This window comes from Ctenopharyngodon idella, chromosome 1 (assembly GCF_019924925.1).
Source record: "Ctenopharyngodon idella isolate HZGC_01 chromosome 1, HZGC01, whole genome shotgun sequence".
In the NCBI taxonomy this organism is placed as follows: domain Eukaryota; kingdom Metazoa; phylum Chordata; class Actinopteri; order Cypriniformes; family Xenocyprididae; genus Ctenopharyngodon; species Ctenopharyngodon idella.
The window spans coordinates 43,470,029-43,496,103 of record NC_067220.1 but is presented as its reverse complement, the minus strand read 5'-3'; the positions used below and the strand labels follow the sequence as shown (position 1 = coordinate 43,496,103).

Sequence of the window (26,075 nt, the reverse complement as noted above, 5' to 3'; positions counted from 1 at the left end):
TGATTAGCTAATAGTGAACTACCACCATCAACTGAGCACTCTTACTTACTAATTCATTAATCAGAGTTTCTTGTTAGTTAATAGTAGTTACTAGAATGTTAATAATGCATTACTCATTTGGTCCTGTGTAGTTATTCATTAATGATGGATCAGTATTCTAAAATGTTACCAGTGTCACTAATGTTTGAGGAAATTAGAAATGTTCTGTACAATATTAAGAATTGTGTTACATGAACAATGTCAATGTCTTATAAAAGTATATACTATTTAAAAAGGTATCTCTATCATCTATAGGCATAGAGAGATTACCTAAAAAGGTTGATATGAAACTTAATTTCTAATAATATGAAGGGTATATTCACTGATATTTGTGTGTTTTCTCTCTGTTTGTCAGTAGGAAGTAGACGTTTGGTGTTGATGACAGTGTGTCTCGGGCTCATTTGTGCTCTTCTGCTGGTCTCCATCATACTGCAGCACATCTCCAACACAGCAGAGAGAGAATCTCTGTTCAAGAGTAACAAGAACACAGCTGAAGAGTTCAATCAGACCATCAACAGCTTACAGGACAATTACACTGATCTAATGACTGAAAAAGACCAACTGAAGAACAACTTCAACTTTCTGAGTCAGAAGAAACTGGAGCTGGAGACCAGAGTCAGTAATCTCACAGCTGAGAAAAGCCAGTTACAGGGAACCGTTGATTCTTTGAGTCAGAAGAAACTGGAGTTAGAAAGCAAAGTCACGTCTTTGAGTGATGAACTGAAGTTAAAAGTTTTTAATGAAGGTTAGTATCCATTTCCCCCCCTAGTTTTCTTTATCTTTACATGTACATGGTTTTTAAAATGTGCATATTTCTATTAGGATATTTGTGCAGTTTAGATGGTTTGTTCATATCCAGTAAGAAGATGAGCTGGTCTGAGAGCAGGCAGTACTGCAGCGATCGAGGAGCTGATCTGGTCATTATCAACACTGAAGAGAAACAGGTGAGTTTGTGTGAGTGTCTGTTAAGGAATGAGCTGAATCACACTTATTCCTGTTTCGTTTTGTTGTTTTTTTTTTTCACACACAGAGATGCATAAATTCATTTGCCAAAGAGAGAATGTGGATTGGATTGTCTGACATTGAGCACGAGGGCAATTTAACATGGGTGGATAATTCAACACTGATTCAAGGGTAAGTGCTAAACACTTACACTAAGAGAAAATCACTGTGTGTTTTGTTGGTTGCTCTTTTGTACACTGATTATGAAAACTGAACCATTGCAACATTATGAAAACTGCTAAAAACATTTTCTACAAACATGACAACAACTACAATGAAAGATACTTCATAAATAAATTCAAAAGAATCTGCTTATTTTGTATTCATGACTGAGAAAATTTGGGGTTGTGAATAATTAAAAAATCGAATGTGTTATTTAGGTTTTGGAGCGAAGGTGAGCCGAATGATGAACATGGAAAGGAGGACTGTGTTGAAATGATGTCTTCTTGTACATCTTTTAACCTGAACAACTGGAATGATCTGCCATGCTCTGAGAAGAGAAAAGGCATTTGTGAGAAATAGGGTTCATCCCGTCTTGTTGTGGTTTTACTTCTTTTATTTTATGGAAGCATTTCTTATTGTGAGTGCTGAATTTCTGATAGAAGTGCCTGCCTTTAAAACAGTCTGCTACATTCATTTTATATAAACGGCTTTCATGATATCAATTTTATTTCAAACTTTTCTGTAAATTACAAAATTGCAAGCTGATATTTAGATGAAGGGATAAGTAAAATTGCCATTATTTTCTTACTGTTGTAATAAACTCAGAGCATCCAGTTTCTCACAGCGTGAATCAGGGTGATCTGGGACACCAAACCTCTGATGTGTTCATGCACCATCTCAAGCAGCAATATGATCTTATTCTAGCTGTTATCATGCATCTCATTTGTTGGTTTGAAGTGTTGAGGTGAAAATCACAGTAAACTACATAAGTCTAAAATGTCCCAGATTATTCTGATACTGAGTTTCTGTCAAATTGCTTTTGTGTTGATTTGTATTCTCATTGAATAAAATGGTCAATACCATCATTATCTAGTAAACTTGGCACTTTTTTCCCACTTTACACTATGGCAGGGGTGTCTGGCATGCCCCGAGCCCAGAACGCCTCTGGGTAAATGGTGAAAAGGCCTACGGGCCGACCCGTGGGGGTCCGCTCCCGCCAAAAGCAAATGCCTCTGATGGTACGGTGTTCTAAGAACTTCTGAAAAAGTGTATGCGGGTAAACGAGAAAAAAAGGCCAATGGGCTGACCCCTGGTGTGCCCCCACTGAAAGCAAATTCCTCTGCCTCAAAAGTGGATGAGAGTTTAACCCCAGACAGCTACCCGCCTGGCTGCCTCCTTGGAGGAGGACCGTGGGTTCAAGGACCCCCTCTCTCCAGGGAGGGGCGCCTGTCCATTGCTCCCCACACACTTGTTTTTTCCCATCCTCCAGTCACTGTTGGTCAGCCTACGAAAACCTCAAGTGTACAACTCTTAGCGGTGGATCACTCAGCTGGTGCATCAATGAAGAACGCAGCTAGCTGTAAGAACCAATGTGAATTGCAAGACACATTGATCAGACACTTTGAACGCACTTTGCAGATCCAGATCCACGCCTGTCTGAGGGTCGCTTTGCTATTGACGAGATGACACGAGACGACCTGCTGAATTTAAACACACCTGAACCAGCTAATCAAGGTCTAACTAGGTAGTTCAACTAGAAACTTCCAGGCAGGTGTTTTGGAGCTGGTTGGAGCAAAACTCTGCAGGACCGAGACTGGACACCCCTGGTTTATGGAGAGATTTCCTCCAGTCCAGCAGGGCGCAGCAGAGAGCTGGTTTATCAGACTGAAGCAGCGATCTCAGGTGAAACCATAGACTCTCCCTGTGGCTGTCTGGCAAGTAATTGAGTGAGTTTACACATGTATAACAGAGCAATTTTCAAGCGGTGTTTAGTGCAAAATGACACGGCACAATTGTGGCACTTGTAGGGCACCCCTGCATCCCTTGGACGAGCACTCTCAGAGCTTGAGTCTCACCTCACTGTGTTCGGGAATCTTTTTCTTCAAAGGAAGTGATAATGCCCTTCATGCTAACCCCTTCTTTTCACTCATTAAATCACTTTCTGATTCCGCTTATTTTTAACCTTGGAGGATTACATTATGGTGGCTCTTAAAGTGGCAAATAAAGTGCAGCTCTGCCAAAATGTTCAAGTGGGCGTGAAGACAGCAAGTGTTTTAAGATCATTTACACAACACCGTTTTCAACTAAAAAACTGAAAAATTTGTATGCGTTTTTGCTGTTTATTTACATGTCATTGGCATTTTGAGAGTCAAACTCTGCAAAGTGCAAAGTTGATGCAAATGATACATTTATCAACTCAGTGTAAACTACAAAAACATGAGTTTGTGAAAACGGTGATGTCATGCATTGTATAGGCACGTAGTATTTCTTTACTATGTAACATTGCCAACTACTGGCCTGGCCATTCACTGTGGTGATGTAACTCCACTGAAACAGGAAGACAGGACATGACATATCGAACAGCTTCTCCCACTTTCTTCAAAATAGCCAATAGCATTTAGCTTATATCACAGCTGAACTGTTGAACTCTGTAATGTCACATTTTCATCATAACCTCTAACTGTTTTTCCTCCAAATTGCTTTAAAATATAGCATTCTTTGTAGAATTTAAATGGGTTCAATATATTTTGTGGTCTGGCCCAACTCGCACGTATAATCCACACTATGCTCTTGTGTCTCAGGACTGCAGCAGACTGAGTGCACACTGCGGTGGTTCACGTGACACTAATGCAAAAATTAACTTTATTCGCATCATTAGAAAGCATATTTACACTGCCTGAATTGTTCCCTATCCCCTATATAGTGCACTATGTGGCAGCCACCATATATAAAATAGTATATGTGTGAACAAATAACTGATTTCAGCTGTAGCTCTAGCATCTGTTTATAGTGTAGGAGGGGGCGGGACTTCAGATTCTAGAGAGCATTTGATTGGACAGGAGATCTGATGAGAAGCTGTCATTAAAATCCTTGATCCATATTGGCGGAAGTGAGAGATTGTAAGTTTTGAATGTTTATGTAGTAGGATGGCCCCTTTAAGAAGGTAAGGCAAGGCAATTTTATTTGTATAGCACATTTCATACACAATGATAATTCAAAGTACTTTACATAAAGAGGAAACAAACACATAAGAATAAAAATGGAATGCATAAGAAATAAAAATAACAATAAAAACAGAGACTACCACTATCTGGATGGAAGAGTTAGGAAGTTTCAGGGAGTTTTTTTGTTGTCCGTCAGAGCAGATCTAAATGGATCTTCCTCACGCAGAGGAATAACTGCACTCAAAAAAATGATTTTTTGATGCTGTTCACTTTATTTAAACAACTTATTTTGATTCAACACCATTGTATTAGGTTTCTGGTTCAAATTTATTTCCTTCATGTTAAATTGACTTGAAGCGATTACTTTTTGACTTAACTTGATGTTTTCATATTAAAATAACATGTTTCAATCAAGTAAACTCAACCAGGACTCAATCAAACAGGACTTTCACTTCCCATCATGCTTTGCAAAGGGGCTGATCTGGGGGAGTAAATGTTGAAATAAAGTGTTTTTTTAAGCAGTTTTTAGCAACATGAGAAAATGGAGGGACTTTTTAATGTTTACTGTTCTATTATGTTGGTATTTAAAAGTTTCTGTTATGTTATTAGTTTTGGGGTTACCATTGTGGTGAAGTGTAGAACATGTGCTTGGGTTGAGGACCTGCTAACAACAATTAAAGTTGTTTTAATAATAAAAACAACTATTTTGGGCATGCCATAGATGGAATAAAACCATCTTCTGGCTAACACCTAACAAGAGTCTTTACAGAGTAAAGATTTTGTAAAAGCTGTGAAAATTGTACTTGAACGCATCCACTAAATAAACTATTCAATTAAACTGGATCATTTGTTTTAATTTTAGGATAATTAAACTTAATGGTTTTGGACAAAATTAAGAATGTTAACCTGATTCAACTAAATGGCACTGAGTTAACCTTATGTAATAAATCTAAGTTAACTGAAATAAATAATGTTAATTAAATGCAACATAACCAAATTACGTGGAAATTACGTTCTTAGCCTGATAACATGATCACGTTGATCTAGGCGGGCGTGGTTTCAGTAATCAGGCACCTCAGTTTCAACCACGTCCCGCCTCTTTGCCATTTTCAGTTATCTGGGAGTGACGCGCTGCTAAGATGGCAGCAGCCTCATTTTCGCTTCAGAAATGCTCTTCATAAATCTACGGGTGACGTCAAGGACACTAAGTGCATATTTTTTACAGTCTATGGTTTAAACAGTACCCTTACAGACAAATCTTCCTGGACTAATTCTATCCAGTGCTCCATCTAGGGATGACTCTACTCAACTTTGTCTGTCAGACCAGATCTAAACGGATCTATCCACCATTACGCCTATGGAATGTCCTCACTTTAATAGCAAAACAAATCTGTGTGTGTGTGTGTGTGTGTGTGTGTGTGTGTTTGTGACATATCAGGACACGGATTTGTATAATGACATGGGTATGACATAGGTATTACAAGGAAAGGGTGAATTACCCCATGTCCCCATTTTTCAAAAGGCTTATAAATCTTATAAGGCTTATAAAAGGCTTATTGTATTTTTTTGTATTATTTTGTTTCATTGAAAGTTGATTTGGTTTAGGCGTTTGTTTGAATTTTGTTATTGGGGTTTTTAGTGATTTTTGATAAATAAACTTTTGATCTTGTGGAATTATGTTTCTGCTTGTCATTTTCATTTAGTTGAAAGGCTGCTATCGGAAGGCTTGTAAATTTGGGGGTCTTTATCAGGAGCATTTGGGATATAATCTGATTAGGTCTCGATCACACTTATGTTCTTTTAAATGCAAATTTTGTAATTGTTTAGAACAGACCAGCTTATTGATAACCTTAAGGCTAACATACTTTTAAAAAAAATGTTTTGATTTCACAGGGACCAAGTCCACGAGAGTGTAGGGCTTCCTATTTGTCATTTTAGGTATCAAAAGGGTGCCTGCGAGTCCCCTCTCCAGCCAATATGCTCCCTAGATATACACTTTAACCAAGCCAAACTGAAGCGAGCTCTGCAGCAGACTTCTACCTGACAGTCAAAGTGGCATTACATCACAAAATAGTGTACTTAGAGGATACCGAGGGCTTATAGGTTTACATTTGGGACAGGGCATTAGACATAGTGTTGATTTAGTGTGCGTGAAGTGTACTGCGCTTTACCATTCTTCAGACCTCAGACACTCTTGTACAGCTACTTCCTGTTGTGTACATGCACTCTCAAGTGGCCCAGACCACAAATGTGGGTATTTGGACAGGGCCAGGAAACATCACAAAAACTCGTTAAAGAGTTTGGTGCTCTTTGCCTGAGATAGACCTGCAGTGGAACCAAGGTTTGTTAAAACTTTACTGTCATGGTTTTCATTTGTCAGGATTATACGTTTACATAAAGCATGCTGATCCTTATGCTTCAAAGAAAAATGGATAGAATTTGAACGTCAGTTGAGATTGCACCATCTGTTACCACATCGTCATCATATGATTTTTTCTGTTTGTCAGAGATATGAAATCACTTCCTTTGTAGGTTTAGTACTGTTTTAGAAACACAACTTATCATTCTAAAAAAACGCATCTCACCCGTGAAGGTAAATAATGGAGTTCGATACCATTTATGAAAATGTTAATCAAAAAGTTATTAAGGACACAAGTGGACCTCAAATACACAGCCAGGATGAAGGACAAGCTCAAAAACAAAGTAAGTAGAAAGTTTAGTTTGAAGGAAATCTGGTGTCGCTAATGTGTAAGGAACTGAAAACTGTTAAATACAATTTCTAAGAAAACCGTGTTAATGTTTCTGCTTTTATATGAAGTGTAATTCATGGAATTATTTTTCAGTTGTTTTTTTTGTTTTTTGTTTTTCCCAGCATATGTTCTTGTTTGCATATTTTACTGTATAGCAATTCCAGATTTTGTAATTTTAACAGAATACACTCTCTAAAAGCCCTATGTTATTTAAAGACAGACCTGAGTTGCTAACAAGGGTTGATTTGAAATGTTAAATCCAACAAGAAGGACCTGAATTGTTCTTAACTGATATTTGTGTGTTTTTGTCCTGTATGTCAGGAGGAAGTAGATGTTTGGTGTTGATGACAGTGTGTCTCGGGATCATTTGTGTTCTTCTGCTGGTCTCCATCATACTGCAGCACATCTCTATCACAGCAGAGAGAGAATCTCTGTTCAAGAGTAACAAGAACACAGTTGAAGAGTTCAATCAGACCATCAACAGCTTACAGCACAATTACACTGATCTAACACAGAAGAAACTGGAGTTAGAAAGCAAAGTCACATCTTTGAGTGAGGAACTGAAGAAGGCGGCTTCTAAAAAAAGTTAGTTTAAATATGTTTTTGTTTTAAGTAGTTTATTTTTCACAGTTTTTATACAGATTTGTAAAGTGTTTATCTATGAAAATCTTTGTGGTCCAGGTGTTTTTTCCATATCTAGTGACTTGAAGAGCTGGTCTGAGAGCAGGCAGTACTGCAGGGATCGAGGAGCTGATCTGGTCATTATCAACACTGAAGAGAAACAGGTGAGTTTGTGTGAGTGTCTGATCATGAATGAGAGGAATCACACTTATTCCTGTTTTTATTCACACACAGAGACTCATATCTTCATTCAAGGAAAGAGTGTGGATTGGTTTGTCTGACATTGAGAACGAGGGCAACATGAAATGGGTGGATAATTCACCACTGAAACAAGGGTAAGCAATAAAGCACTTGTCAGTGGTAAAACAAAGATATCACTGTAATTATTTTTCGCTGTCATTTCACCACAACCACCACCACAATTTATCAACTTCCCATTAGAAAATCTAAAGAAAAAGAAAATCTACTAAAAAGAAAAAGGAAAACTCTTTTTCTCTATTTCATGCACTTTCACTTCTGCTCAGGCTTCGGTAGTTCACTCTTGAAACATGTGACTGCAGTACTTTGAGGATTGTTGATTCATGAGTTGTTTGCGATGTTCCTCATTTGTTAGTTTATGAATGAGTGAACACTTTGGGGGCTGACTTGATTGAACATTTGTGATTCTGAATAATTGAAAATCTGACACATTTTTTAATCAGGTTTTGGATCAAAGGTGAGCCGAATAGCTTTGGTGGAGATGAGGACTGTATTGAACTGAATCCTGAAAAACCAACCCTGAACAACTGGAATGATCTTTCATGTTCACACACAAGAAAATGGATTTGTGAGAAATAGATTTAGTCTTATCATGCATAGTCTTATTAACTTGTATTATCTTACCGAATCATTCTTATTGCTATACCAGTTTGGGTTTTTTTCTATCCCAAGGGCTGGGTAAATCTTATAGGACAAAACACAATTTTAGCCAGGAAAATTGGGTTGTTTATTTAACCCAGCATAACGGGTTGATTTATTTTTTACTATAATACTAGCTTATGTTTTACTTCATACACTTAAAAAAAATGCTACCTTAAATTTTTAAGTACATTCAACTTGGCTATTTAAGAGATTCTAAATGTGGCTATTTAACCTTTGAGGTTCATTCTCGTGTGTTACGCAGCATTTTTGAACTTCCGGAAGAGGTTTGTTCTTGTACGTCATTCATATTCAGTTGAGCTTTAGCTTATGTTCACTGATCAATGTTTACATCTGAGTAAAAGCCTAAATTAAATCTTTTCATCATAAAAAGTGATCAAGTCTCTTCAGAAAATTTGGACTAAACCACTCAATTCATATGGATTAGTTTTCCAATCTCTTTATGAACTTTTTGTCAAAGTGGTAGTTGCAAAGGCAGTCAATGGAGGGACTGACATCTCTCAGATTTCATCAAAAAGATCTTAGTTTGTGTTCCGAAGATGAACGAAAGTCTTACAGGTTTGAAACGACATGAGGGTGAGTAATTAATGACAGAATTTTCATTTTAGGGTGAACTAACTCTTTAAGAAAGTACCTTTTCCAATAATATCATTCTTCTAAAGAATAACTTATACTTGTACTATTCAAGAATCATTTGTACTGTTTTCAGAGAATTGCGCAATCGATTACAAACTAATGGCGAATTCCACATTTGTGTGCCTTTAATAGGCTCATAAGCAAAAAGTGCCTCCCTCAAGGCCATTAGCGAAGGGTACATGCTCACTTCAAGGAAATAAATTTACCATTAATAAGCATGACACAGGGTGTTCATTATAAAAGATAGATGGCAGGAGATTTCGAGTTTATGTAGGCTATAACCCAGCTAACAGGGAACGTTCTCATAACTTTGGCTAATATTCTGAAAAGGTTCTTTCAAAGTTATGAACAAACGTTCTTCTATTAACATTAATAGAGTGTTTGTTCAATGTTATCTGTTCTTTAATTATTTTCTCAAAAGGTTAGCTCAAATCATTAATACATTGTTTGTAGAAGGTTTTTTTTTTTTTTTTTTTTTTTTTTAAATGCACTCATAATGTTGAAAGAAAACTTTATTTGAACAACATTCTTTGAACATCCTTTAAATATTAAGGATCACTAACTCTATGGCTTAAAAATGGCTTAAGGTTGGATGTTACACAGCAAATTTCCCTGTGTTTAATGAACACAGCTCAGTGTGACCATTAGTGATGAACACCTGAAGTTACAAACAGAATCACTGAAGGAAAGAGGAACAAACATTTGAAGTCGTCATTGTGGTGATCAGTGTTTAATGTAGATTGCCCTTAAAAGTTTTATTAGTTTTTCGCTGACTTCTGTGTTATTTGTCAGAAATGCTTGAGACATTATAAGATGATGTTGACTGTTAATTGAAAGTGACATTATCAGAAAGTGGTCTAATCATTGAAGTGTGATTTAACTTCTATGCCTTTTCTTCAGTCTCTTCCTTTATCAATGAAGTATCATATTCTAAAAACATCTGCCATTGTTGAGAAAAAATAAACTAACAAAAGTCAAGAGCCCAACTAAAGCAAATACTGATCACCGTAATGGTGACCTCAAAACATCTAAACCTCTGTTAATTCTCACTAAGAACTTCTGTAGATGTATGACTGAAATAAAGCCAAACTGGACTGTAATAAGTGAAGATGTAATGCTGTTTTTGGAATTTTTTAATCCTCCTCTGCTGAGATATTGAGAGATTTAATGTCTTTTGTTGACATTTGTCATTTGTCTTTTGTAGCTGCCAACATGGTTTTGTAGTTTACATGACATGGTCATCTACAGTTTCAGGATAAAAAAAAAAAAAAAGTCTATATTTCTCTTAAAGGCCATCAGTGTCAAATGAATTCACTTCCTGTGTGGTTTTAGCACTATTTTAAAGCAGTAGTCATCATCCTAAAGACCACAGCTTCTATGTGAAGACAAACTGTAAGACTGAGTGAATCATGGAATTAGAGGACACAACTGGATCTGGAACACCAAGTAACAGCCAGAACGAAGGAAAAGAAGAAAAAACTCGAATGCACAGTAAGTTTAATTTGAAGAGATGTGTGAAAAAATACATATTTGTTTGCATTTTGGCAGTTCTTGTTTGCATATTGATTGTTGAACAAACATGAACAAACTAATAGCCCAATCAATTATCTAAAGAGAAATATGAATGGTTATGGTTATTAATTGATATTTGTGTGTTTTCTCTCTGTTTTGTAAGGAGGAAGTAGATGTTTGGTGTTGATGACAGTGTGTCTCGGGATCATTTGTGTTCTTCTGCTGGTCTTCATCATACTGCAGCACATCTCCATCACAGCAGAGAATCTCTGTTCAAGAGTTACAAGAACACAGCTTGTTTGCTTTAGTTGGGCTCTTGACCCTTGAATTTTTAACATTAGATATGGGTGACTGTTGTAACTGTGTTATAACAGCCAGACAATCCAAGAAAGCAAAGATGAACTGTGATCAGGTGTTGTTGGTTTTGTTTTGACATAATCATCATTTGACCTGAGTCACTGATCTCTTTTAGAGCCTAATCTCAGAGTTAAGCCCAAAGTATAGTTCACTTTTTATGTGTATGCGAGGGTCAGTGTACAGTGCGCTGACGTAAATTTCATCATCAGAAGAGTACGTACATAATGTACGTGCACTGCCGGATTTTTGTAACCACGTGTACTTTTTTACGCACAGGTCTCACATGCGTATTTTATTTATTTATTTATTTATTTGCAGTAATAAGTTGATCCACAAGGTGGCAACCGTGCCCTGGGGGCATCAATTCACAAGGTAGTTGAAGAAAACCTGCATAAACAGAACAGACAGGAACGCATGCAAGCTACAGTGACAATTGAGGCCTACATAGTTGAGAGATTGTGCAAAGAGGTTAGACAGTACACTCATTTGTACAACTCTAGCATGAAAGAATACAAAGATGGTTGTAACTCGTGGCAAGAGATTGCTCAAAACTATACATGTGTCAAACGCCTGTGTACACGTACGAGTCAAATAAAGTAAACTTTGCAAGGATGTGTGTTCGACTATGTGGAAAAAAAACAGAAGATTTAGATTTACTTTACTGATTACAGCAGCCCTGTGATTCAACAGCATAAGATTCTCTTGTCCTCGGGACCTTCCACCACTGCACATTTTGTATGTCTCCCTCATCAGACACACTCAATTTAAGGTTGCATCTGAAAACTGAAAAATGCTGCTCCTGCAGGCAGGATACGGTATAACATATCTCCAACTACTCTGGGTAAGAGGCTGTTATAAATCTGAAATTTGGGTGGAACCAAAAACCAACAATCAAACAAACAAACAAACAAACAAAAAATGAATAAATACCAAATCTTTGAATCAAATATAAATGAAGAATTAATTCAGATAAGGAGTTATTTTGGGAGTATGATGACTGCAAGACAATTTGTTAAAGATTGTCCCTTGAAGTTAAGGTAAAGCAAAAATCTGTGCATGTAGAAAAATCCAAGAAGAAAAATGATCCCCCAATAATCCATCAAAAAAAAATCATATAGAGAAAAGTTGATCTTAATCCTTTTGTGCCAAATCCCACAGGATCCACAAGCGATGCCAACAAAGTTCAGGATAGAACAGAAATCCACTTGATCTCTGCTTCCCATGAATTACACCATAATTCACATACAATGTTCAAGAAGTCCTTCTATAAACACAGATGAACTAACATTAGAAAATGGCATGATCACAAACACAACCGCACTAGCTATGAAAACACATAAAATAACATCAACAAACACACTGCTGGAATTACACTGCACAGATAAAACAAAATAATGTCTTACTTCGACTGAGCAGGAAACCAAAAGTTTCTCAATCAGGACATCTTGACTTGAAGCGATCCAGCAGGTAAGCCATGCTTCCCTCCGCTCAAACAAATCTGTCTTCCTCTACTACGTACCTGGATTTAAGCCTCATACTTGAGTATACTAGCGCCCCCTTTTGGTGCGTAGTAGAAAACCATAACAGACTTGTGTCTGTTATAACGGAGGTAGGAAAGTAACAAGGCATGTCCGAATCCAATGATCGTTCCACATCCTGTCTCCTGAGATACCTCATCTCATTTATTTCTGAAGGCAGCATAGATGTATCCTTCGCTGCCTTTGATATCCCACAAAGCTTTGTGTTCCATTCCATGATATTTCAGCTAAAAAATAAAGAAGGCATCTGAAATTTGAGGTTGATGTCCAGTTTGTGCGTAAAACATATATTCTGACCAACTTTTTCCACTTTTGATGACATTTCTAGCAAGAAATTAGTATTGTAGTAAATAAATATTCACTCTCTCTGTTTTGTTATCGATCATTAAATCGTTGTGCTCCCTCATTAGACTGTTCAAAATCACATACCTTTGTGTGTGAACCTGATAAGGCAGCGAGGCAATGAGTCAGCAGCCTAGGTTTTCGGATGCAGTCTTACAGTCTCTACTAATCCGCTGAATTAGGTGTGTTAGGTCGCCACACTCTTAGAAAAGATGTGTTAAAACCAACTCAAAATGTGTAAAATTCTTACACATCAGTGGGTGAGTTTAGGGACAACACTCATTGTGTTAATTTTGACACATTCATTGTGTGATAATTTTAACACAGTAAATGCGTCAGGAAGGTGATCTGATTTTAACAAGCAGAATCACCAAAGACAATCTAAATTTTAAGTCACCATCATGGAGATCAGGGTTTGCTTTAGTTGGGCTCTTGACCCTTGACTTTTTAATATTAGATTTTGTTTGGGCTGTTGTAGTTGTAATTATAACAGCCAGACAAGCAAAGAGGAAAGATGATCAGGTGGTGTTGGTTAAGTTTATCATCATTATTTAACCTGAATCACTGATCTCATTTAGAGCCCAATCTCTGAGTTAGATTTACATTATTGATTACAGCAGCACTGTGATTCTACAGCAGAAGATCAGCTTTTTCAGTGTTGTCCAAGAAGTTGTTCTGTTTTAAAAAATAGCTCTTTTATTTAGAGACACAGACATCAAGAATCAGCATATGAATCTCAACAGTGGTGAGAATAATAAAGCATGTGCATTCTGGGTGCCACCAATCAAAATTCATCCATGGCTCCCATCGTGCATTGCTGCATGAATAAATTATGAGATGAATTGTCTTAGCAATTTCCTTTATTCTCAATATTTAATATTTTGCTGTTTTTATGTGACTTTAGTAGCTTGTTTTCTAATGTTCAGAGTTGATCTGTTTATCAGAATATGTTGCTTGTCGCCGTTGTTGAGATTCACAGTCCGATTCTTGATGTCTGTGTGTGTCTAAAAGAAAGATTTTTTTAATATTATTATTTTGATCAGAACAACTTTTGAGAAATCCTTCAGATTATATTGAAAAAATTGATCTTCAGCTGTAGAATCAAAGTGCTGCTGTAATCAATAATGTAAATCTAACTCAGAGATTGGGCTCTAAATGAGTTCAATGATTCAGGTCAAATAATGATTATGTGAAAACATAACCAACACCACCTGATCATATTTTCTCTTTGCTTGTCTAACTCAGTTACAACAGACCAAACAAAATCTAATTGTAAAAAGTCAAGGGTCAAGAGCTTAACTAAAGCAAATACTGATCTCCATGATGGCGACTTTAACATTTATTTTAACATTAGGTGCTCATCATTAATGTTCAATAGACACACAATTAATGAATTATCTTGATTGAATGGACTTGTTTTGGTCTTGGAAGGTCTGGTCTCAACCACACCGCTGGTCTTGAATGGTCTTGGTTTCGGAGGTCTGGTCTTCACCTCTGAAATTAACACAAAGTTGTGTAAATGTGTAATATTAACACATTACAGGAGTTCTTGGCTGCACAGATTGTGTTGATGCTGTGAACAAATACACAGGTTGTGTTCATTTTAAAACTACACATAATATGTATAAAACAATTGAATTCTTCCAATACATTTTTATGCAATATTGACACAAAATGTGTGAACTACACATTTCTTCTTAGACTGCACTTTCACTTCTGCTATAGCTTCTGCATTCCATATAAGTTTTCTTTGCAACAGGGACTTTCCCTCCGAGGAGGCAAAGGAGTGTTTCCTCAAAAAAAAAAAAAAAAAATGTTTTTGTACAAAAATAAAACAAAGCTGTTCACGTGATAACTCCCACCTCTCGTTTTTGTGTGTGTTCCCCATCCACACATCAGTCTGAATGAATAAATTAATGGGGAGACTAATTAAAAAGGATGTAAACAACTCACTCATTTAGATATCACACTTGAAATGACTTTAAAACACAACCAGTAAATGTTTTTAAGTGAGCAATCAGCTTAGTAAAATGGAAGGAACATCACCGTGTCTGTGACCAGGGACTTCACTAGGCCTATAGGGAGGACTGAAGTGACCAGAGATGCTCAAGTGTCTTTCCATCAATTTTATAGATATTTTTAGATTTAAAGAATGACATTAATGAATTAAAGCTACATACTATTTTGACACAAACCAGTCCTGTGGATAAAAATCAAGTAAAAGTCACAGAAACCGTTCAATTGTGGGTAACACCAATATTTATATACTTGATATATCAAATATCCTGTTTCTGGACATGGTTCTCAACTGGTGGGACACTATAGGGGTTCTGCACAACTTCCGTATTCTGTAAAACAGGTCTTTTGTATGCATTGCCTTAAACACAGAGCTGTTTTACTCAAGAAACCTTCAAAGGAGCTCCCAAAGGTGAGCATAACCTATGCCACTTGCATATGCAGATATCTTCTCACTAACATTTGGAAATTAAAATCAAATAAAACAGCAACAACAAAAATAACTATACCGCTGTTAACGCTTTTCCAGACAAGTGGATGCGATGAGACCACTTTTCCCATTTGGTCATGTGATATTTAACATATCCCCCATTGACTTCATGGTTTGATTTTAAGGATATTTTAGTTCATTTTGGTGTCAAAAACCATTTCTGTACTATGTTTAATCCAAGTGGGCCACAAACATCCTGAAAAGTGAAGCCAAAGCATTTCAAATTTAAAGGTTGTTAAAGACACAATTTTACGGTGTGATAGTATGTGCTTGTCTCTTTAGCTACACACTCATAATTATGTACTTTTTCTTCACAAAAAGAGTACATTCTTTACGGCATAGTATAAGTAGGCGAATTGGGATGCAGCTTAGGGTAAATATTGGGAACAAACAAGAGAGCACTGGAAATAAAGAAAACAGGAACAATAGGAACAAATACACTTCAACATAAATGTCTTAAACACAAGACATGGGGAACATGGGGCAGGAATCATAACACCAGCATCCCCGCATGTGATTTGCAAAAAGCATGGACGAATAAAAGGCAGAACACTAACATTTACATATATACTGTGAAAATGTGAATATCCTGGTGTAACCAAGCTGTGTTTTATATCTGTAAAAAGGAAGGCATCATCCTCTGATGCCCGGTGCCACGTTGATTTAAATTATGTTTCAACCCCAGTCAGTTAAAAGTCAGCAACATAAAGGTCCATTTAGACCTGTTCTGTAAAATTGTTCATTTGTGGTGACAGATTCCTCTTGTTGTATTTTGTAGCTGCCAACATGGTTTTGCAGTTCACTACATGTGGTTAACCCTCTACCGCATGGTGTTGCCGTATGGCAACATATTCTTTGTGTTCATTTCCTTGCCTCTGTCTCTTTAAGAGAACATTCTCGTTCTGCTTTAGTTAAGTCACATAACATGCCATTTTTTTCAGTGGCGTGATTGCTGACAGACTGCCGTCTCTTGTCGGTAGTTGCTGAAAGCAAACTAAAACATCAGTAACAAACAAGGACTGGCCCATGTCACATTCACAAAAAAATTGGTAACATCATCTCAGGTAAGTTATGATGACATATTCACCACTCAAAAAAGTTTTTTATGAAATTAGTTTCTGGTAAATCGATAAAATGTCTGTGTTGCCAAACGGCAACACTGCGCAAAAATAGAATGACATTATTGTAATAGTTTAGCTAGCTATCAAAGGTCAGCTGCAGTCTGTTAAGCTGTAACAATAACAACATTAATGCTAGTAATATAATGTTGATTAGTCATATGTTAAGGACTGCCATGGCATTTGTATTATGGATTAAATCAACATCGGAGACCTGCCTGTCCACTGCAACCACAGCCAGTACTACTGGATCAGACCAACCACTGGCCTAAAAAGGCAGGTGCAAGTGGCTGTAAGTGTATTGTTAGAGTGAAGTGCAACAAATGTGATGTGTACCTGTGCCTCACCTCTTAAAAAAACTGCTTTGTGAAATTTTGTACAGAAAAAAGGTGAAGTTTCAAGGATTATGGGGGGTTCATGTTCATAATCTTCCTCTCATAAGATTGCGTAATGTTGAATCTTCATGAACTGCAATGTTTTTGGTTTCATGTCAATGTTTTATGATACATAATGAACAGTATTAAATTTGTTTTTAACTGTATAAATTTGCAATTTAAATATTCATGAAAAATGTAATGAAATTCAAAGAATATAAAGCATTATTCAGCAAAAAAGAATGGAATAAATAAAAGCACAAGATGTTGAAAAGTATGTATAAGGTGTTGTTTATAATTACTGTTAAAGCTTATGATAGCACCAATTGAGTCAATACAAACAACATTTCTGAGAAAAAAAATATTAACTATATACACTTACACTTATTCTAAGTTATTTCCACTATTGTATGTTGTTGCCGTATGGCAACATATCATAAAGTACCTTAAAATAACATTTTTTTCCAATTTTTTTTTTTTACAGCACTTCAAGTTAAGCTATTCTAAGAAAAGAAAAAGAGTTAAAAATTTGTTTCTATAGGTCTATCATAATGCGTGCGGTAGAGGGTTAAATGTAGAAGATACAGTCATAGTTTGGGTCTGAGGAGAGTTTCCGACTGGAAGTCTATATTTTTATTAAATGCAGTGTCAAATAAAATCACATCCCTTGTGGGTTTAGCAATAATTCAAAAACACAACTCATCATTCTTATGAACACACCCCATCTGTTAAGACGTACTGTAAGACACAAGAGCAAATCATGGAATTAGACGCCATTTATGAAAGTGATGAAGATATTTACACAACTGGACCTCAAAAATGGAGTAAAAACCAGGATAAAGGGAAAGCTCAAAATCACAGTAAGCAGAAATTTAGTTTATAGTCGAGAGGTTTTAGCTAATAGTGTCACTGATGTTTGAGGATATTAGAAATGTTCTGTACATATTAAGACATGAACAATGTGTCAATGTTTCTGCTTTTTTTTTTTTTTTCAAATGTTTGTCTTATAAAAGAACATGCTATTTAAAAAGGCATGTCTATCATCTATAGACAGAGAGATTACCTAAAAAGGTTGATGTGAAACTTAATTTCTAATAATATGAAGGGCATTCACTGATATTTGTGTGTTTTCTCTCTGTTTGTCAGGACGAAGCAGATGTTTGGTGTTGATGACAGTGTGTTTCGGGCTCATTTGTGTTGTTCTGCTGGTCTCCATCATCTTCATCACAGCAGAGAGAGAATCTCTGTTCAAGAGTAACAAGAACACAGTTGAAGAGTTCAATCAGACCATCAACAGCTTACAGGACAATTACACTGATCTAATGACTGAAAAAGACCAACTTAAGAACAACTTCAACTCTTTGAGTCAGACGAAACTGGAGCTGGAGACCAGTGTCAATGATCTTACGGCTGAGAAAAGCCAGTTACAGAGACGTGTTGATGCTTTGAGTCAGAAGAAACTGGAGTTAGAAAGCAAAGTCACGTCTTTGAGTGTTGAACTGAGGTTAAAAGCTTTTAATAAAGGTTAGTATCCATTTCCATCAAGTTTTCTTTATCTTTACATGTACATGGTTTTAAAAATGTGTGTATTTCTATTAGAATGCAGTTTAGATGGTTTGTTCATATCCGATGAGGAGATGAGCTGGTCTAAGACCAGGCAGTACTGCAGGGATCGAGGTGGTGATCTGATCATTATCAACACTGAAGTGAAGCAGGTGAGTTTGTGTGAGTGCCTGTTTATGAAAGAGAAGAATCACACTTACTCCTATTTTGTTTTGTTTTATTTTGTTTTTATTCACACACAGAGGTGCATAACTTCATTTGTCAAGGATAGAGTGTGGATCGGTTTGTCTGACATTGAACACGAGGGCAATTTAACATGGGTGGATAATTCACCACTGAATCAAGAGTAAGTGCTAAAACACTTACACTAAGAGAAAATCACTCTGTGTTTTGTTGGTTGCTCTTTTGTACACTCCTTATGAAAAGTGAACCATTGCAACATTACGAAAACTGCTGAAAACATAATTTCTACAAACACTGTAAAAAAAAAAAAAAAAAAAATCTAAAAATCCATTCAGTCAACTTAACTTTTTGAGTTATCTTTTAAAACTTAAATAAGTCAGTGGAAATTAGTACCTCAAAAAGTTAAGCTGAGTGAACAAAAAACATTTTAAAGGGAATGTTTGTACTGAAAACTTGAAAAAGTAAGTTCACCTTACTTTCATAAAGTTAATCCAACTAAACTTTATAAGTTCAAACTTATATTTTGGAAATAGGTTGAACATACTGAACAAGTTTGGAAATAAGTTGAACATACTTAATATTCTACGTAAAGACAATTTAACTGAGTCAGTGCAAAAAGATAACTCAAAAAGTTAAGTTGAGTGAATGGATTTTTAGATTTTTTTTTTTTTTTTACAGTTAACATGACAACAATGAGAGATACTTCATATAAATAAATTCAAAAGCATATGCTTATTTTGTATTTGTAACTGAGAAAATTTGGGATTTTGAATAATTGAAAATCAAATGTGTTATTTAGGTTTTGGAGCAGAGGTGAGCCGAATGACGATCAAGGATTGGAAGACTGTGTTGAAATTATGTCTTCTTGTACATCTTTTAACCTGGACAACTGGAATGATCTCACATGCTCTGAGAAGAGAAAAGGCATTTGTGAGAAATAGGGTTCATCCCGCCTTGTTGTGGTTTTACTTCTTTTATTTTATGGAAGCATTCTTATTGTGAGTGCTGAATTTCTGATAGAGGTGCCCGCCTTTAAAACAGTCTGCTTCAATCATTTCATATAAACGGCTTTCATGATATCAATTTTATTTCAAACTTTTCTGTAAATTACAAAATTGCAAGATGATAATTGCCATTATTTTCTTACTGCTGTAATAAACTCAGAGCATCCAGTTTCTCACAGTGTGAATCAGGGTGATCTGGGACACCAAACCTCTGATGTGTTCATGCACCATCTCAAGCAGCTCTATGTCAGTATGATCTTATTCTGCTGTTATCATGCATCTCATTTGTTGGTTTGAAGTGTTGAGGTGAAAATCACAGTAAACTACAGAAGTCTAAAATGTCCCAAATTGAACTGATTCACCCAGTTATTCTGATATTAAGTTTCTGTCAAACTGCTTTTGTGTTGATTTGCCTCATTGAATAAATGGTCAATACCTTCATTAACTATTAAATTTGGCACTTTTTTCTACTTCATTCTTGTGTATCTGCTTTATTGCACTATGGCAGGGGTGTTCAAAAGGCATACTAGAAACTTCCAGGCAGGTGTTTTGGATCTAGTTGGAGCAAAACTCTGCAGGAACGAGCCTGGACACCCCTGGTTTATGGAGAGATTTCCTCCAGTCCAGCAGGGCGCAGCAGAGAGCAGGTTTATCAGACTGAAGCCGCGATCTCAGGTGAAACGGACGCCTCTCCCTGTGGCTGTCTGGCAAGTAATTGAGTGACTTTACTCATGTATAAAAGAGCATTTTTCAAGCAGTGTTTGTTGCAAAATGACACGGCACAAATGTGGCACTTGTAGGGCACCCCTGCATCCCTTGGACGAGCACTCTCAGAGCTTGAGTCTCACCTCACTGTGCTCGGGAATAACTTTCTTCAAAGGAAGTGACAATGCCCTTCATGCTAACCCCTTCTTTTCACTCATTAAATCACTTTCTAAGTGAAAAACAGCATCTTGCATTACGTTTATTTTTAACCTTGGAGGCTTACCATATGGTGGCTCTTAAAGTGGCAAATAAAGTGTTTTAAAATCATTTACACAACACTGTTTTCAACTAAAAAAATGTAAACTTTTTTATGCGTTTTTGCTGTTTATTTAAACATGTCATTGGCGTTTTAGTAGCCAAACTCTTGGAAACGGGTTTCAAAGTGCAAGTTGAGTCGAGATGAAATGTGAGTTTGGGAAAACGGTGATGTCATGCACATGCGTATTACGAGTTCAGTCTATAGGCGTGTAGTATTTCTTAACTATGTAACATCTCCAACTACTGGCCTGGCAGCAGAATACAGTGTTCTCGTGGATCCGTGTGAACAGGGAGCATTTTAACAAAGAATTTTGACAAAACTTTCCTGTTTTTAGTACATTGTTGTTGTGTAAATGTACCCTCAATTTGACACATTTAACCAGTGCGTGATTGTGGTGCTTCAGTTAAAAACGTTTTACAAAATACATATGGCACAGTCTCTGCACCAATAATGTGCAACTTAGCATTTTACACATCTAACTTACTTTGGAAAGTGTTCCTAGACATGACACGAAATTGGAGCACATAAGTTCCTGAACATGATGATTGACTGGATATGCTTAGCCCGTTACAAAGTGGTATTAGGCCATATCCCAAATGGCACACTGCATTTTTGGTCTTGTGGACTTACTTTGGTCTTGTGCAACTTTATTCACTGTGGTGACATAATTCCACTGAAACAGGAAGACAGGGCAGGACATTTTGAGAAGCTCTTTTCTTTTTTTGCAGAATAGCCTTGAGCTCGGTAATGCCACATTTTTTCTCATAACCTCTAACTGTTTCTCCTCCAAATCACTTTAAAATATAGCATTCTTTGTAGAATTTAAATGGGTTCAATATATTTTGTGGTCTGCACCGACTCGCGCATATGATCCGCACTATGTTCTCGTGTCTCAGGACCGCAGCAGACTGAGCGCACGCTGCAGCGGTTCACGTGACACTAACACGAAAACGGACTTCATTCGCCTCAATGGAAAGCATGTTTACACTGTCTGAATCATTCTCTATCCCCTTTATAGTGCACCATGTGACAGCCGCCATATATATAATAGTAAATGTGTGAACAAATGACCGATTTCAGCTGCAGCTCTAGCGTCTGTTTATAGTTTTTGATTGGACAGAAGATCTGATGAGAAGCTGAAGTGCGCAATGTCATTAAAATCCTTGATCCATATTGGCGGAAGTGCGAGAGTGTAAGTTTTGAATGCTTATATTCTTCTAAATGTGAATTCTGTCATTGTTTTGGAACAGACCAGCTTATTGATAACCTTAAGGCTAACATACTTATACTAAAAATTAAAAAAAAACTTACATTTTAACTTTAAGTCCACGAGAGTGTAGGGCTTCCTATTTGTCATTTTAATTATCAAAAGAGTGCTCGCGAGTCCCCTCTCCAGCCAATATGCTCCTTAAATATACACTTTAACCAAGCCAAACTGAAGCGAGCTCTGCAGCAGACTTCTACCTGACAGTCAAAGTGGTATTACATCACAAAATAGTGTACTTAGAGGAAGATACCAAGGTTTTAGGTTTCCATTTGGCACAGGGACTTAGAAATAGTGTTGATTTAGTGTGCGTTAAGTGTACTGCACTTTAGCATTCTTCAGACCTGGGACAGCTACTTCCTGTTGTGTACACGCACTCTCAAGTGGCCCAGTCCGCAAGTGTGGGTATTTGGACAGGCCCAGAAAACATCACAAAAACTCGTTAAAGAGTTTGGTGCTCTTTGCCTGAGATAGACCTGCAGTGGAACCAAAGTTTGTTAAAACTTTACTGTCATGGTTTTCATTTGTCAGGATTATACATTTACATAAAGCATGCTGATCCTTATGCTTCAAAGAAAAATGGATAGAATTTGAACGTCAGTTGAGATTGCACCATCTGTTACCACATCGTCATCATATGATTTTTTCTGTTTGTCAGAGATATGATATCACTTCCTGTGTACGTTAAGCACTGTTTTAGAAACACCAACCATCAATCTAAAAAAACGCATCTCACCCGTAATGGAGTTAGATACTGTTTATGAAAATGTTAATCAAAAAGATATTAAGGACACAAGTGGACCTCAAATACACAGCCAGGATGAAGGGCAAGCTCAAAAACAAAGTAAGTAGAAAGTTTAGTTTGAAGGAAATCTGGTGTCGCTAATGTGTAAGGAACTGAAAACTGTTAAATACAATTTCTAAGAAAACCGTGTTAATGTTTCTGCTTTTATATGAAGTGTAATTCATGGAATTATTTTACTTTTTTCCCAGCATATGTTCTTGTTTGCTTATTTTACTGTATAGCAATTCCAGATGTTTGTCCTTTTAACAGAATACACACTCTAAAAGCCTATATTATTTAAAGACAAACCTGAATTACTAACGAAGGTTTATTTGAAATGTTAAATCCATCAAGAAGGACCTGAATTGTTCTTAACTGATTTTTTTTTTTGTCCTGTATGTCAGGAGGAAGCAGATGTTTGGTGTTGATGACAGTGTGTCTCGGGATCATTTGTGTTCTTCTGCTGGTCTCCATCATACTGCAGCACATCTCCATCACAGCAGAGAGAGAATCTCTGTTCAAGAGTAACAAGAACACAGCTGAAGAGTTCAATCAGACCATCAACAGATTACAGCACAATTACACTGATCTAACACAGAAGAAACTGGAGTTAGAAAGCAAAGTCACATCTTTGAGTGAGGAACTGAAGAAGGCAGCTTCCAAACAAAGTTAATTTTAACATGTTTTTGTTTAGGTTGTTTCTTTATCACAGTTTTTACAAAGTTTTGAAAAAAAATTATATACGAAAATTTGTATGGTCCAGGTGTTTTTTCCATATCGAGTGAGTTGAAGAGCTGGTCTGAGAGCAGGCAGTACTGCAGGGATCGAGGAGCTGATCTGGTCATTATCAACACTGAAGAGAAACAGGTGAGTTTGTGTGAGAGTCTGTTCATGAATGAGAGGAATCACACTTATTCCTGTTTATATTCACACACAGAGACTCATATCTTCATTCAAGGAGAGAGTGTGGATTGGTTTGACTGACATTGAGAACGAGGGCAACATGAAATGGGTGGATAATTCACCACTGAAACAAGGGTAAGTGACAAAGCACTTTTCAGTGATAAAACAAGGATATCACTGTATTTTTTTTCGCTGTCATTTTACCATAACAGCCACTACTATTAATCAACTTCCCATTAAAAAAATCTACTAAAAAGAAATCTCTTCTTCTCTATTTCATGCACTTTCACTTCTGCTCAGGCTTCGGTAGTTCACTCTTGAAACTTACTGGAATTACTATTAGGAATTTCTCTCTATAATATTTTAGAGTAGGTTTTTGTTTTAACGTTACCAGTTTTCATAATGTAGACAGGGCGCGAGAAGTCTTTGGTGTTTATTTAGCTTAGGCTATAATTGATAGGCTTTAATAATTCTGTTCACTAGATGAGGTAAAATAAACCATGCATATGAATCGATTTCCTGTTGATTTGTGCTTATTTGGTGAAAGAGCAACTTCTGATTAAATGTACAAATAAATGTAACGACAACAATCATTGCAAGTAAAATTGAGCAATATATATATATATATATATAATTTTAACTATTATACAGTATGACGAAAATATGTCGAAAATGTGTAAGTTTCCATTGACTATTGTTGTTCAGATTTACTTGTTTGTACTTGTAAAAGGTTGCTAGGCTGTTATTTGATATTTGAAATGCATCATAAATCATTTTTCCAAAGATGCTTAAAAAATTCCTATATATTTACTTATGTTTAAATTTAAACAACACGCGTAACACACATGATGAAACCTGACTGGTTCCAAGGCAGTTAAACGGCTCTGATTGGTTCTTATTCACCTGAGAGAATCCGTTTACCAGGGCTGCGTTCAGCCCCGACAAAACGTTGCAAAACGTTTTTTAAACGGAAACGGTGGTGCGTTGAACACCCTGTTTTGGTGACGCAAGAGTTGCAACTATGGCAGCTGAGAAGGCCTTTCTTTGTGTTCTTTTTGAAGAATTTTCGGAGCCTGATGAAATCGGTATAAATACGTGTTTACTGCAAAATACGCTCAATATTACAGTCACTGCCTTTGCCGTCCACAATAAAAGAGAACATCCCAATCGAATGAAGGGATTTGTGGAAACTGTAGTTCCTAATTATTGTGATCCAACATTTGCCTCGCATTTCAGGATGAAAAGACAAACATTTCAGATGAAGGATAATCCACTTCTTACCTCCAAGACTGTGTTGTTAAAATCTATACGACATTATTTTGATTGTGAGTATTAGGCTTATCATTATTGCTGATCACTGTTGTTGTGCTATGATATTGTAATGTTTACCATTGCATAATCAAAGGATAGAAGTTTATGAAAGTGTCACTCCACAATACTAGCAAAATATATAATTATGTAGGCTATAGTATTTTTATGTTACATTAATACCCATTGTGCGAGCTGTCTCTTTGATACCGCATGGTTTATATACATGTTGCTGCTGATTGGGCTGACATTTTTGACACAACCACCAAACAAGAGAGAACCCCACTGCACACGTTTCCAGATAACATGTTGTTCAACCCGGAAACCGTAGCAAAACATTGCGCACCGGTTTGAGCTTGAACGTGCCCCAGATATGCTGTGTGTGTGTGTATGTGCCTTGAATGTTAATAGAAGTCTAAATTTAAACTGTTAAATTATATAGACTAGAGTGATCGTGTCACTTTAGAGCACTCAGAACAGACCACGCGACTCATATGTATTTAATTAACGTTACTTCTCTGTGCCAGTACGGAAGCCCTAAATAAATCATGCGCTCTTATATCTTGTAGATGTTTCAGCAAAATGTTTACTTCAGTTAATAATAAAGTTTACAATAAATAAATACATATAGGCTAATCAATCATTGTTCAATAAATCTACGCTAAACATTTTATTTGTGCAATTAACATGTTTAATGATCAACAGAGCATTCAACATCTCAAGCGCAGCCAGAGTACCTTCAGAAAGATGCCAGATTATTCTATAATTCTAAAAACTTTTAGATTAAACCCACTCTATTTTCCTCATTCGTTTGAAATAAAATTATATTACATTATGTGTTTGTTATTTTTATTCGTCATGTAGGATAGGCTGTGATATAATTAAACTGTCTTCCTCCAGCTTCCATTAAAAAGAGGTGCAACACTCCAGATTTCCAAAAAAACAAAACTTTAATCCAGTTGATAGGCTAAAACAATCTTGGGATGCTGTTTGAGAAGAGTGTTTATGTGTATGTGTGTGGTTTCCTACAAAGAAATGTAGAAAATACAATAGGTTACACACTATCACTGAATTAAATGACATAGGCTATAAATCATATTTCTTATCAATATACACTGAGTGACATAGTGAGGTAAAGGAACACTGAAACTGCGATGATTAAAATGGCGTCTTAAGGATACACAATAAAGGTGCAAGCAGAATACAGTGGCATCAAAATTAG

General features: G+C 36.5%; 1 protein-coding gene across 23 annotated transcripts in view; it reads left to right on the top strand.

The window, feature by feature from the left end:
- Window positions 1-26,075, top strand: part of LOC127514139 (CD209 antigen-like protein C) — a 51,577-nt gene that overhangs the window by 1,045 nt on the left and 24,457 nt on the right. For 6 of the 23 annotated variants that reach the window (XR_007930609.1, XR_007930632.1, XR_007930589.1 and 3 more), the window contains exons 2-5: window positions 395-784; window positions 862-983; window positions 23,580-23,680; window positions 24,782-24,870. Coding sequence is in view for 11 of the 23 variants with exons in the window: in XM_051896640.1 (XP_051752600.1) it covers window positions 395-784; window positions 862-983; window positions 23,580-23,680; window positions 24,782-24,870 (702 nt within the window). In the remaining 12 variants the exon portion in view is untranslated. Of the gene's footprint in view, window positions 1-394; window positions 785-861; window positions 984-1,069; window positions 1,174-1,421; window positions 2,070-6,378; window positions 6,852-7,219; window positions 7,484-7,579; window positions 7,684-7,753; window positions 7,855-8,220; window positions 10,565-10,748; window positions 11,555-16,274; window positions 16,393-17,304; window positions 17,681-17,966; window positions 18,345-18,419; window positions 18,536-18,625; window positions 18,730-19,365; window positions 20,046-22,545; window positions 22,703-23,046; window positions 23,311-23,405; window positions 23,510-23,579; window positions 23,681-24,781; window positions 24,871-26,075 lie in introns of those variants that run through there. The other 17 variants (XR_007930688.1, XR_007930681.1, XM_051897828.1 and 14 more) reach the window with 13 other exon arrangements.